This window comes from Prenolepis imparis, unplaced genomic scaffold (genome assembly GCF_030444845.1).
Source record: "Prenolepis imparis isolate NDT839.2.m4 unplaced genomic scaffold, iyPreImpa1.0 SCAF_10, whole genome shotgun sequence".
Lineage (NCBI taxonomy): Eukaryota > Metazoa > Arthropoda > Insecta > Hymenoptera > Formicidae > Prenolepis > Prenolepis imparis.
In genome coordinates, this window is record NW_028141168.1 from 729,842 (window position 1) to 745,016 (window position 15,175).

A 15,175-nucleotide genomic window follows, 5' to 3' on the forward strand; every position below is an offset into this window, starting at 1 on the left:
AAGAAAATTAAGAATGGACCTGGAAGTAACCATTTTATATATTTTATTAAATATGTCACAAATAAATAAAGCAATTTTAAAAATTCAAACGGGAAATGATGTAATTAATTGTCCCTCATCATTTTTCATAAAAAACGACAAGAATTAAAAACGGTCCCTGAAACATATATATATATATAAATTTAGACATATATATATATATAAATTTATTTATATATATATATATATATATATAATTTTCAACGAGAGGACTTCCGTTTCCGGTAGGTTAGGAGAGTGACACGTGTGTGTGAGCTGCGAGTTTTGAGAGGCGACCTGAGAGTTGGAGAGGGTGTGTGAGATAAAGAGGTGTGTGATTTGAGAGTGGAGCTGAGTGTGGAGTGAAAGAAATAAGGGTGGGGTAAGGAGAGAAAAGGTAAGAGGGAAAAAGAGAGTGAAAGTAGAGAGGTAGGCAAGGTAACGGTAGGCACGAAATAAGAAGAGAGTAGAGGCGCGTGTGAAGTGAGAAAGGAGGGAGCGAAATCTGGTGGGAACTAGGCGAGACGAAACAGCTAGGGAAATTTGAGAGACATTAATAAAGGATAAGGGAAATTAAGTATACGGAGAAGAGAGATGGAGACAAGCAAGGTAGTAGAGAAAGTGGAGGAGATGGGAAGTGTAACTCCGAAAGGGAAAGTAGGACAGATAGTAACAGGGAGAAAAAGTAGTTTGGTAACAACAGGAGCGATAGATGGGTGGCTTAAGAGATCGAGAGAGGAGTTAGGGGAGGAAGGGGATGAAGGAGGAACAACTAAAAAAGCACAGAGGGATATGGTAGGATTGATTTTGAAGGAGATCAAGGATCTAAAAAAGGAAGGGAAGATAGGGAGGGAAGAAGTGAAGGATGGTATGGAGGAAATAAAGAGGGAGATAGAAGGGATTAAATTAGAGATGAGAAGAAAAGAGGAGAAATGGGAAGAGGAAAGAGAGGAGATGAAGAGGAGAATAGATAGATTAGAAAAGAGTGTAAAGGAAAATAGGACAGGAGAGTGAATAGAGGGGAGGATTAAAAAGATAGAGGGGAGTATGGAAAGGGAGGAAAGACAAAAGAAAAGAAAAAATCTAATTTTCAAGGGAATTAAAGAAGAGAAAGGAAAGATTAGGGAAGGAGTAGAAAAGATATGTAGAGAGATAGGAACGACGGTAGAAATTGAGGAAGTAAGGGAAATAAAGGCAGGGAATAAGGAGAAGGGGAGGATGGTGATAGTTAGATTAAAGTCAGAGGAAGATAAAATGAGAATTCTAGAGAATAAGAAAAAGTTGAAAGGGAAGGAAATATGGATAGGTGAGGATCAAACGTTTAAAGAAAGGAAGATAAAATGGAAATTAAGACAATTGGCAGGGGAGGAGGAAAAGAGAGGAGAGAAGGTGAGGATAGGATATGGAAAATTATGGATAGGAAGTGAGGTATGGGTATGGGATGAGGAGGAGGAAGAGTTGAATGATAGAAGAGGGAGGAAAAGGTGGGAGGTATTAGAGGAAAGGGAAAGAAAGGGGGAACAAGGAAGGGGCAGATAAGGAGGGAGAAGGAGGACGTTAGGGAATATGGAGGAGGAGTGGGGGAAGGGGATGAAGGAGAGAAGGAGAAGAAAAAGCAAGGGGAAGAGAGGGAAAGGGAGAGAAGAAGGGAAAAAGGAGTATATAAGATAGGTTTCTGGAATGTAGCAGGTTTAGGAAACAAAGATAGAGACTTTTGGAAAGGATTAGAGGAATGGGACGTGATAGTTTTATGTGAGACGTGGATAGATAGTAAAGGATGGGAGAGAGTTAGTATGAGACTGCCGAAAGGATATACATGGAGGAAGCAATGGGCGGGAAGAAAGAATAGGAAAGGAAGGGCAATGGGGGGGATGATAATAGGAATTAGAATAGGAATAAGAATGGAAAGAGAGAGGGAAAGAGAAGAGAGGGAAGGTTTGATGAGTATAAAAGTATGGTTGGGTGGTGAGGAATGGAGAGTAGTAGGGGTATACATTAATAATGACATGGAGAAGAAGTTGGAAGAGTTAAAGAAATGGACGGAGGAGAAAGGAGAAAAAGGGAGAACAATAATAGGAGGAGATTTTAATGCGAGGATAGGGAGAGAGGGAGGAATAGTAGAGGAAGAAAGTATAGAAGAGGAAAGGAAATCAAAAGATGGGAAAATTAATAGAGAGGGAAAGAAGTTACGTAGCTTCTTAGAAGAGCAGGGATGGTCGGTTCTTAATGGGAACTATAAGGGAGATGAGGAAGGGGAATGAACATATGTGGGAGAGAGGGGAAATTCGGTGATTGATTACGTGATAGGAAACAGTAGAACGAGGGAAAGAGTGATAAAGTTTAGAGTAGAGGACAGGATGGACTCGGATCATAGACCAGTTGTAGTATGGATAGAAGGAGAAAAGGGAAGTTTAGGAGGGAACAAGGGCAGGTGGAGATTAAATAGAGGAGATTAGACAGAAGAAGGAAGGAAAGAGTTTAGAGAAGCCTTTGCGAGGGAAATAAAAAATGGAGGAGGGATAGAAGAAGAATGGAATGTATTAAAGAGAGAAATTAAGAAAACATTAGAGAGGATAGAAGGGAAGGAGAGAGGCAAAAAGGAGAGAGGATGGTGGAACGAAGAATGTAGAGAAAGGAAGGAAAAAGTTAAAAGGGAAATGAAAAGGTGGAGAAGAGAAGGGGGAGAAGGAAGGAGGTATAAAGAAATGAAACGGGAGTATAAAGTTTTGTGTGAGGGAAAGAAAAAAGAGGAGATAGAAAGATGGGAGAAGGAAGTAAGTGAGGCTAAAACGGAGAGTCAGGTATGGAAGGTAGTAAATAAGGAGAGAAGAAGAAGAAAAAGGGTAAATGAAGAAATAGAGATGGAAGAGTGGGATGAGTACTTTAGGGGGCTATTAGGAGGGGTGGGGTGGAAAACGGTATGGGGAGGAGGAAAAGGAGAAGGAGAAGATGAGGAAGAAGAGTTAAGGAAAGAGGAGCTCGAAAAGGCAGTAAAGAAGATGAAGGATGGGAAAGCGATGGGAGGGGATGGGATAGCGAATGAAGTATGGAAATATGGAGGAGAGAAGATAGAGGAGGGATTATGGGAGATATGTAGGAAAGTATGGAGAGGGGAGGGGTGGCCGGAGGATTGGAAAATGGAGGATATAGTGCCGATCATTAAGAAGGGGGAGGGAGAGAAGGTGGGAGACTATAGGGGGGTGACGTTGACACAGACGGCTTACAGAGTATATGCGACAATTTTGGCGGAAAGGTTAAGAGAAGGTTATAGAAAAGAAGGGATTGCTACCACCGAGTCAGACAGGTTTCAGGAGAGGGATGGGGACTATAGACAATATTTACACATTGAATTATTTGATAAATAGGCAGGTAAACAGTAAGGGAGGGAAAATGATGATTCTATTTGTGGATATGAAGGCGGCCTTCGACTCGGTAGATAGGGGAAAACTGATAGTGGCGATGAGGAAGAGAGGGGAAAGAGAGGGGTTAGTGAGAAGATGCAAAGAAATCTTAAGGGAAACAAGTAGCAGAGTAAGGGTTGGGGAAAAGGAAGGAGAAAAATTCTGGACAGTTAAAGGGGTTAGGCAAGGATGTCCGCTGAGCCCAAATTTGTTTACGTTGCTGTTAGCAGACATAGACGATTTTCTAGGAAAAAGGGGATGGGGAGGAGTAAGGTTACGAGAGAGAAAGATATATACCTTGGCATATGCGGATGACATTGCAGTATTGGCGGAGGATGAGGAGGGGATGAAGGGAATAATAGGAAAATTAGAGAGGTACTTAGAAGAGAAGGGGATGGAATTAAATGTGGGAAAGACGAAAGTCATGAGATGTAGGAAAGGGGGAGGAAGATGGAAGAGAGTACAATGGAGATGGAAAGGAAAGGAAATAGAAGAAGTAGATGAGTTTAAATATCTGGGATATGTAATAAAATATAACGGCAGGCAGGAAGCGCAAATAAGAGATAGAGTGAAAAAAGGAGCGGCGATAATGGGACAGGTGTGGGGAATTGGGAAATGGAAATTCGCAAATGATTGGGGAAAGAGGATTTGGTTATTTGACAGATTAGTGTGGACGGTAATTAGTTATGGAGTGGAGATATGGGGATGGAAAGAAAGGGAAGAAATAGAGAGAATTCATGATAGATATTTAAGATGGATATTAGGGGTGAGAAGAAGTACAGCAGGGTATTTAGTAAGAGACGAAGTGCAAAGAGAGATGATGAGGGGAAGGGCCGGTGTAAGGGCATGGGGATATGAAAGAAGGTTAGAGGAAGGAAAAGGAGGAGAATTAGCAAGGGCATGCTGGGAAGAGATAAAAAGAAGGGTGAAGGAAGGGAGGGCTAGAAAGGGATGGGAAGAGGAAAGGAAAGGTTATTGGGAAAAAGGAGGTTGGAATATAAAGGAGGTAGAGGAAGTAAGAGAAGAAGGAGGTGTAAAGGGAGAGGAATTATGGGAAAGGGAGAGAAGAATGCAAAGGGAAGAAAGATGGGAGAAGATAAAGGCGTCGAAATGTAACAAATGGTATTAGTGGATTAAGGGAGAGGAAGGAGTTCCAGGATATTTGAAAAAGGGGTGGGGAGAAAGTAGGTGGCAGAGGCTAGCGAAGTTTAGGCTAGGAGATGGGATAAGAGAGGGAGAATATTGGAAAGAAGAAGAAGAAAGGAAATGTAGGGGGTGTGAGTGGGCAACGGAGACGTGGGAACATCTATGGGAGGAATGCGTGGTGTGGGAGGTAGGATGTACATGGCAGGAAAAAGTTGGGAAGGAGAGGATTTGTTGAGGGAAGTGGAGAGGCTTATAAATAAGGGAGAGTGTGAAGGAGAGATTGAAAGAGGGAGAGAATGTGAGATAGGAGAAAGTTTGTGACCGGAAACGGGAGTCCAGGAAGGGAAGGGGGGAAATAGCGTGCGTATAGCAATAATAGCGAGCGAGCGAGCGAGCGATATCTTTCTCTCTCTCAAAGTATAATTTTAATAATTTTGTTTTTTTTTTCGTGTTGTTTTTTTTTGTAATTTTTTTGCGATGGCGAATTTTGTTAAGTACTTATTTTTATTTTTTTTGTATTTTTGTAGAACAAGTGTTAAATTCTTTTTGTATGTTAGGTTTATTTATGTTCGTTTTACTGTATTTTTTTTGTTTTTCGATATATATGTAAAGCATAGACGCTAGGAAGAGGAAGAGGAGGTATAAGTGTAAAATTTTTTGTAACTCTGAGCATGATATAAATACAAGGGTATGCTCTTCCGATGGACGAATTTAGGACATTCTTGCGCAGCAGCCTGCCTACGTCACATTCGTACAGCCTCGGCTACGTTCGGATCACTTCGGCCCGATAAAATATGGCTGTTGCAGGCATACAAACGCGTGGTTGTTGACGTTGTTGTTGCTTTTTACATTGTGTGTGCTGTGCGCTGTGACAATGAGTGCTTGTGCAGTGAAAGGTTGCAACAATTCTTACCTAAAAGGAATAACAATAGAAGGAAAGCCAGTGAAATATTTTAGGTTTCCCAAAGATGACGCAATTGCTGCAAAGTGGCGTGAAGTGTGCAAAAATGAAGTAAATACGACTTATGGTAAGAGTCAGTTATTTCATATTAACGTATTAGAAAAAATTAATAAGTCACAATCAGTTACAATCTCTTATAATAATTTAATCTGCAGTATAAAATAAAAGGTGTTAAACGTATACGCGATAGTTAACTTTATTAGCCCAAGGCGAACTCCAACCGAGAAATTATTTTTTTTGGCGAATTTCACAAACAAATTTCGTATTATTTAATCCGATTCTTAAACCTTATCGAGAACATAGAGTCATAGTTCATGTTTTGAAGTCGAATCTAAATTTATATTAGAAGTCAAAATGTCAATAAATTGATGTGAATGTAACATACAGTTTATTTTGTTTAGGGAGGATATGTTCTAAACACTTTGATACATTGTGCTACGACAAGCCTGCACAGCAGATTACTTTGCAATATTCTCCTTTAAGAGGACGAAAGCTAAGATTGGATGCAATCCCCACATTGCATTTATTTGAGGAATCGCATGTGGTTCAAGAATTTGATGCATGTGTCGAAGATGCACCTAAGATGACTGCTAAATCCCAACCCGCAGCATTGGATAGCATTGCAGGAGATGCAATAATAACAACAGCTACTGTAGATTATCCTACGATAGTGTAAGTTCAAATTGTATTCTTTATTTCATTATTTTTTATTAAAAATAAATCAAGTCAAAATTTATAAAAAAGAAATCAAATATATATTTAAATTTTATGATATTTTATTTATATTTAGATGATTAATTTTTATATACTTTATGTATTTATATATTTTATATACAAATATAATAAATAACTAGGCAAACAAGAGTCAACGCGCGGATGGATTTTGCCTATGATAAGAAATTAAATTTAAGTTTTGTGCACAAAGCACATTACTTGGTATTTCACCAAGTATTAAAATAAATTAATTGGTCTTAATTTTGAGATTTATTTAATAAAAATTCCTCTGTACCCTCCTAAAGATATAGGCGAGAAAAATATCGAGGCGAGAGTCTAAGTCGGGAATCGAACCCGAGACCTTTCGTTTGCAGAACGAATGCTCTTCCAACTGAGCTACTTAGTCTCATATCTCGATACCTCGATATTTTTTCTCGTCTATATCCTCAGGGGGGGTGCAGGGAGGTTTTTATTAAATAAATGTCAAAATTAAGATCAATTAATTAATGTTAATACTTGGTGAAATACTAAAAAGTAATGTGCTTTGTGCACAAAAATTAAATTTAATTTCTTAGCATACGTAAAATTCATCCGCGCGTTGGCTTTATTTGTTTAATTATTTATATTTGTATACAAAATATATAAATATATAAAGTATATAAAAATTAATCATCTAAATATAAATTAAATCTTATTTGCCTAGTTATTTATTATATTTGTATTTATATACCGAGAGCCTTTAATTTTTATACTTATTATACTTTATATATTTTTGTATATTTTAACGCAATCGATATATCATATAGTGATTTATATTTATTTCATGATATACTTTCAGAAAAAATCTACAACTGGAGTTGGCGAAAACGAAGGAGGCGCTTATGCAGTCCGAGAAAAGGGTAGAAAATCAGATGAAAGAAAAAGTTCATGAAAATATGTACAGAATACTGAAGCAAGTATTTACGCCAGGGCAGATTAAAATGCTGCTCAATCCACAGAAGAAACGTGTCGTCTGGTCTTCCGAAGATATTGCAAGTGCGATATCACTAAGAAGCATTAGCCCGAAGGCTTATCGGTATTTGCGAAACGTTATAAAAATACCGCTCCCTGGTCTGTCAACGATCCGAAGGTGGGCAAGTCAAATAAAAATAAATGTGGGTGTGTTAACTCCTATATTACATTGCATGGAATTCAAGGGTAGGGGCATGCAAAAGTTTGAAAAATTAGTGGTCCTAACATTTGACGAAATTTATTTAAATAATAAAATAGCTATAGAAAAAGAGACACAACAAGTGGTAGGGCCACACAAAACTTGTCAGTGTGTTATGGTTAGAAGTTTATTTTCTAATTGGAAACAACCCGTCTATTATTGTTATGATACAGCGATGACCAAAGAGACTGTCTTTAATATTATAGCATGTCTTTATAACATAGAATATACAGTTGTTGCTGTAGTAAGCGACATGGGTCCGGGTAATATGGCTTTGTGGGCTGAATTAGAAATCGGGATTGCACCTAAAAACTCTTTTTTCCAGCATCCTTGTAACGCTGATTTAAGAGTTTATGTGTTTGCAGATGCACCGCATTTGTTGAAACTGCTAAGGAATCACTTCCTCGATCAAGGATTCAACATAGATGATCGTCTAATAGATAAGAAATGTATCGAAAAAGTTTTAGCGATAAATGTTAAAGATTTAAAAGTCGCATTTACGATATCGCAATATCACTTAGATGTCAAAGGATCCGAGCGACAAAAAGTCCTTCCTGCTGCCCAATTATTGTCAAATAAGACAGCTTGTGCGATTGAATGGTGTGGGCAGAAACATTATTTAGAAAATACAAATTGGAAAGAAACATCTAATTTTATAAAATTATGCAATAATTGGTTTGATGTTTTTAATTCTTCGAATATGTATGGTAAACACGAAGGTAAAAATGCGTATGGCATTGATTTACAAAAACAAAATACGATTTTGTACGAAATGACGGATCTCATGCACAAAATAAAAATCGGAAAGCATAAAAAATTACTATTATTCCAAAAAGGAATTATTGTTAGTAATAATTCATTAGAACAATTGTTCATATATTTAAAAGAAAAGTATTCCGATGAAAATTTTGTCATGAAATACGTTATCACGAGGCGTCTGAATCAGGACTTACTTGAACATTTTTTTTCCTTTATTCGGGCTACTGGATGTGCATACGATCACCCCACGGCATTAGATTTTAAGTATAGGCTTAAAAGATATATTTTAGGAAGACACTCGTCTAATCTTTTTTGTAGAACTTCTAATGTAACAATAAGTGAATCAGATGTGTCTTATTTCATGTCTCCACTAAGTACCAAAGAATCTTTGGTACTACGTACTGAAAGTTCTTCGGTACTAAATGGAGACACGAAACAAGATACATTTGACGAGCAAGTCTTAAGCAATATGTTGGCTCCATATATTGTTCAAGAAGAGCCATCACATTTTGCTGAAGAATTGTTTGCAAATTATGTCGATGATGAAAATGATGATCCTCCTCTATGCGATTTAAGTTCGTTTAACATGTCTGTTGAACAAGAACAACTTTTAACATCGTTAGATGAGTTGGATGTCATTGACACCATAGAAGATGAAGGTTTAAAATATCTCGCTGGCTACGTAGCCTATAGATTTAAACATAAATATCCTAATTTAGGTACAAAAACGTGCTTCTTGCCAGTTAATGTAGCCAGTCTAAATAATGATGTGGACTGGCTACAGTTTATTTCACGTGACAATTGTATATATCCATGTAAAGAACTGTTAGAAACTGCGCGCGTTATGAATATAGAATTCATTAAATTCCACGGTTCGTTACTTTCTAAAGATAAATTTATTTTTAATACATTGGCGGCAACAATAACAACTTTAATACATCCTATTAAAATCCCTAAAGAGGTAATATTATGTTTAGTAAGAAGTCGAACGTACATTCGTGTACGTGAAATAAATCGTACGATTTCAATACAAAATAGAAGTAGACAGAAAAAAAAATTGTCAAAATTTATTAATAATAAAATTAAATAAAAAGATATTATATACATGTAATTATACATACATAAATGTAAACAATAGTTTTCCTTTCCATTCATAAATCCTCAATTTTTCAAGTAAAGTACTAAAATTTTATTTATTTCCATTTCAGCTAATTTTTACTTTATTTCACTTCATGTGTTTTGCAAAAAATATACATACATAAACAATAAAACTGCTACATTAATGCTACTGAAAAATAGTACAATTAATTTATTAACAATTCATTTTTAATTAATAATTTCAATGTATCCAATATTGTTTATAATGTATTCCGAGATTAATTTTAGTTTAGCTAATTTATAAACTGATGTGGCACTTTTTATTTATCACTCTTGTGAGCCTTTCGTTTATTCCATAATTACATTGTTTATTGTTCATTTAATTATTTATTATATATTTTATTTTACTGATTGTCCCAAGTGGCGATGGATCTTACCCATCGTATGTATGCAGGTAATGAGCTGCCAATTATTAAATATCGATAAGAAGAGAGAGAAGATTACTCATTATTAAAACTGTGCAAAATTTTGTTAATAAAATTGAAATAAAATTATTTTTCATCTTTCTCTACGTGTACTTGGCAAGCTAAGCATAAGCGCTTCGAATTTGACGCCTAATGATGACGTAGTCAGGCTGCAATTCTCATTGGTTAGCTGGCGTTACCATGCGCAAGAGCATACCCTTGTATTTATATCATGACTCTGAGGAGAAACAATAAAGATCTATCTATCTATATAATTTTCAACGAGTCTCGGAGGCGACTTAGGAGCAAGTAGAGAGGTGAGTGGGCGAAATAATATTTATATCTATTGCGACCTTTATTCACCCTTTGTTCTTCTCGAGGGCCCGACCACCATCACCATCGTCGCCACTATCACTAGACACCCACGTCTAGTGATGGTGGCGACGATGACGGCGGTGGTACGGGGGACTCGGAGGAGCGAGGGAATTTGTAAATTTAAATGTCTCCTTTTTTTTTTCGTTCTCCAAAACCCAAAGAAACACCCGAATGGGCCCTCGCGGTCCTGGAAGCAGTGTGGCGATATGGGCCGGGTTTTATGCGCATGCGCGGCCGAAACAACGGCGTATCATGTTAGTTACCAAGTGGGCGCTAAAGTTTTGGCGGCGGGCGGCGGGCCTAGTGACAGCTGACAGCGAGCAGTAAAGGTTAGTTAGGTAAGTCGATTAATTATAAATAATATTATTTATTATATATTTATTGATATAATAATATTAAAATGGATAACGTAGGAAAAGGAGCAATTAAAAAACAGAGAATTAGGAAATTTCAAAAAGCATGGCTAGATGAAAATATTTTTAAAGGATGGTTGGCTCCTCATCCTGTAGAAAATAAAGCAATTTGTATTATATGTAATAAGACCATCAGGTGCTGCAAAACGGATTTAATTAAACATTCTGAAACATTTAAACATTTGGAAAATTCGAAAGAAATTAATTCTGAAAAACATAACGCGACTGAAAATACAAGCACATTAACGCATAAGGATAAAGTCAAACGCGCAGAAATAAAATTAGCTTCTTTTTTTGCAGAGCATAACGTTGCTTTTCGTACGGTGAATCATTTAATTCCGTTATTAAGGGGATCCTAGTCGGATGGTCGAACTCCGACGGATTTGCGCCCTCATCTGAGCGGAACTAAAATTGTCGATAATTATCGATAATTGTAGTTCTGCCATTACCGACAGCGTTATACATGTTACAGAGCAATAAAAAAGCGAATAAAAATTGTGTTCAATATATTGAAAAGACAACATCATATATTTCTATTATTTTATCGCTTTGCACGCGTATCAAAAAGTATCGAAGCGAAGCGCATAGATAACAGTATATCATATGTGTGTCTGCCTTTATTACATATGTTTCAACACAATTGTTCATACATCTGTATGCGTCATATATTTCTTATGTTTACATACATACATAATACGTATACATATATATACAAGATATTTTATTTGATACAGTAGATATTATCATAAAAATAAAAAATTTTCGGGAAAAATTTTTTATATAACAATTGTAAGATTTTGAAGGGGACACAATATCATGAAATTGTTCTTGAGTAACATTTTCCAATTATATTTAGATCTAGTTTTTTTAGAACTATCTTATTTGCATTATGTAAATCGAACTCTCGCAACATTCAATAAAAAAAATTATAGGATATGGCTAAAAAATGAAATCTTTACGAGATATTTTATAATTGATATAATTTTATATCAACTATGAAATATCTCATAAAATATTCATTTTTCGATAATTTTACCTCAATACTTATGTACAAAATAAAAAAAAATTGGTGTAAAGGAAATATATAGTTGTAAAAAACATGTAGCTGCTATAGTTTTAATTTACATACTTTTTCTTGAAAACAACTGTTTTTTACACTAATTTATTTCTCTCATTATTTTGTGCATAAGTAGAGGTAAGATTATAAAAAAATGAATATTTTATGAGATATATTTCATAGTTTATGTAATTATAAAAATTTCTTGTAATGATTTCATTTTCTACCCATTTTATAACTTTTTATATTGCGAAGATTCGATTTATATAATAAAAATAAGATAGGTTCGTTTCAAAAATTAGGTTGATCTCTAAATATCTTTGAAAAATACATTGAAGAACAATTTCACGAAATTATCCTCCTTCGAAATCTTATAATTTTTATATAAAACATTTTTCCCACAAATGTTTTATTTTTCTGATAATCCACTGTATCAAATAAAATATCTTGTGTATATATATATATATCATTGCACGCAGTGATGCCAGAATGGATACGCTGGCAGCAGCAAATTATTTCGCATAGAGTATAGCTCGGCGTACTACGTGATACGTATGTACTACTGCTATCGCGTGGTACGTATATAGATAAAGTGACACAAAGGTTGAACTATTGAAAAAAAGTCACGATATTTCGGAATTGTTGTGTAAATGTAAAATTAATAGTATTTATACAATAAATCTCGGTACAATTAGTAGCCACGCAACCTAAGTGGTGGCTTGTATGTACCGCATATGACTCGAGTTCAAATCCGAGTACCGCACCGCCTGCAAGTGCGTACGTCCCCGCACCGCCTGCAAGTGCGTACGTCCCCGCACCGCCTGCAAGTGCATACGTCCCCGCACCGCCAGCAAGTGGATAAAAATACGTCTCCGTACTGCCCGCATCTGAATACGTGTTGTGTCTGCGCTGATATGCGCAGACCACACTTTTGCAATTTTTTTAAAATGAAAATGTAAAATAATTTATTGGCAAATTGAATACCAAATTTATTTATAATTTATAAAAAATGTACATATTTATGACTTTATAAAATGTAATTATTTTCTATAGTAAGATGACATATACATGGTAATTAAAATAATTTAAAAATGTTTATACCCTATATATGTCATCGTACAATAGAAAATAATTACAGTCATAAATATGTACAAATCATAAATAAATTCGGTATTCAATTTGCAAAAATTATATTTACATTTTCTTTTATGTTATATTATATATATATATATATATATATATAATATTTTATATATATATATATATCATAAAGGCTGTAAAAAACATTTACACTGTTACACGTCACACGTACGTGAACAGTTGTGCCTCTCGTCTTCATTGCCGGCTTGGTATGAAGAAGACAGAAAACAAAATATATCTGTTCTCTTCTGGGACTCGATTCTTGAATTCATTCGCAAGAGAAACGTATACGCAAATTCGGCTCGTACAGAAAAGTTGCAAGTTGATTGGTTATCGCATGGCTTTTAGCCAGTCAACTTGCAACTTTTCTGTAAGAGCCGAATTTGCGCATACGTTTCTCTTGCGAATGAATTCAAGAATCGAGCCCCTGTACTGAGACGCCGAGCTATATACAATTTTCGATAGCTGCGTAAAGGTGCCTTTTCATGCTGACCCTCGACGCTCATTTTTAGCGTCAAAAGACGTCACGTGACCAAAAATAAAGATACCAATTCGTCAATTTTGGTCACGTGACGTCTTATGCCGCTAAAAATGAGCGTCGAGCGTCAGCATGAAAAGGCACCTTTACTCCACACGTAATTGCCTGTTGCCAGCGTCTCGAAACTGGCAACGCTGTGTCTGTTGCCAGCGTCTCGTTACTGGCACTGGCATCGTCAGTTGTCGTATGTTCTGTGGTTGTCGTCGATCTTGTGTTCTTCATACAACGATGCCGCGACGTAAGTATTTTATTTTATATAAATTATTTAAAAATAACGAGTTGAGACTTTTAGGTAAGTGTAAGTCGTATGCAGATTACGCTGCATAAATTATAATGATATGTATATAATATCTCGCTTTTCTCATTCTCATCCTCTTTCTTAGGTTATGAGCACATGCTTGGGACACAACAGTTTACGAAAATCGTAGATGTAACGTAGATGTAGCAGAAGATTTGTCATATGTCGTAGAAATGTGCTACAATCGTTACTTTCGATTGTAGCACGTTTTTATTACACGCCAAAAATTGTGCGTTACGTCTATGACTTACGTAAATTGTTGCGTCGCAAGCATGTGCTCATAACCTAAGAAAGAGGATGAGAACGAAAAAAATGAGAAATTATATATATCATTGTAATTTATGCAGCGTTATCTGTACAACTTACACTTACCTAAATGTCTCAACTCGCATGTGCTCATAACCTAAGAAAGAGAATATTGTAAGAGAAATATTTAATAAAATGCATTTTTGTAGCACGAAGCGAGGGCAGTAAGCCGATGGCAGCGGCGACGATGGCGGCAACAACGACGACGGCGACATCGCCGTCGGCAGCAAGGGCGACGAGGACGGTAGCGACGTCGCCGTTGGCATCGTCGTCGTCACAGCCGTTGGTCCAGGACCACAGGACCACAGGACCACAGGACCACAGGACAGGAATGAAAAAAGTAAGTTTTTTATACATGGCGGGAAAAAGTTTGCAGAGAAAAAAAACAATTTAAAAAATAATTTTTACTTATGTTTTTACAGCGCATAAATGAAGCAGTTAGGCGGGCGGTGAATAGGGAACGGCGTAAAAATAGGAAACATTTTTACGCCGTTCCCCCTATTTTACGTCCCCGCACCGCCTGCAAATGGATACGTCCCCGGACCGCCCGCAAGTGCGTACGTCTCCGCACCGCCAGCAAGTGCGTACGTCCTCGCACCGCCTGCAAATGCGTACGTCCCCGGACCGCCCGCAAGTGCGTACGTCTCCGCACCGCCTGCAAATGCGTACGTCCTCGCACCGCCTGCAAATGCGTACGTCCCCGCACCACCTGCAAGTGCGTACGTCTCCGCCAGTGATGCAAGATTTCACGCGCGACAGCCACTTCGCGACAGCCATCTTGCAGTGGAGGGAGTAGGTCGGCAGCGCAGAGCGCACCGAAAAGATGAGAACCCTTGTCCTTCGAACATATGTAGAAGAGGACAGGTATATATCTTTTGTCCTTTATTTTCTTTTGATAGAATAGAGCTACGAATTTCGAGCGAATCCGGAATACTGACGATAGCGAGTAGGCGATGCGACCCAATATGCAAAAAGAAAATATAAAATATAATATAAAAAATATATTTAATATTATAAAATAATATTAATAAAATTAATATATTTTAAACATAAATTAAGTAACTTATATTTAAAATTTTAATTAAAAATAATTATTAATTAATAATAATTATAATTAATAATTATAAGTATATTTTATATATAAAAATCCACTCTTGACCAATATATACGCCTTTCTATTAAAAAAGCTTTTTTATCTTTAAAGAAATAATTGTAATAAAATAATATTTTAATTTATAAATATTGTTTAAGATTTTATTCTTTTTATTCCCTATTTA

At 36.4% G+C, this 15,175-nt stretch overlaps 1 protein-coding gene and 1 non-coding gene across 2 annotated transcripts; one reads left to right on the forward strand and one right to left on the reverse strand.

Annotated features, from left to right (window-relative positions):
- The first annotated feature begins 6,023 nt into the window (after window positions 1–6,023).
- LOC145941859 (uncharacterized) lies at window positions 6,024–8,251 on the forward strand. The gene is made up of 3 exons (XM_083048219.1): window positions 6,024–6,198; window positions 7,079–7,369; window positions 7,816–8,251. Exons 1-3 carry the CDS (start codon window positions 6,110–6,112, stop codon window positions 7,877–7,879), a joined length of 444 nt encoding a protein of 147 aa, XP_082904345.1. The 5' UTR covers window positions 6,024–6,109; the 3' UTR covers window positions 7,880–8,251.
- On the reverse strand, window positions 6,574–6,646 carry Trnaa-ugc (transfer RNA alanine (anticodon UGC)). Its single transcript has one exon. It is a non-coding gene; the product is annotated as a tRNA-Ala (tRNA).
- Window positions 8,252–15,175: the final 6,924 nt, after the last annotated feature.

Bases quoted from the DNA above. Each gene is read 5' to 3' on its own strand.
- LOC145941859 (XM_083048219.1), top strand. From the start codon at position 6,110: ATGACTGCTAAATCCCAACCCGCAGCATTGGATAGCATTGCAGGAGAT. The intron at 6,199-7,078 runs GTAAGTTCAAAT...ATATACTTTCAG, and splicing joins GTAGATTATCCTACGATAGT to AAAAAATCTACAACTGGAGT. The intron at 7,370-7,815 runs GTGGGCAAGTCA...ATGTGTTTGCAG, and splicing joins GGTCTGTCAACGATCCGAAG to ATGCACCGCATTTGTTGAAA.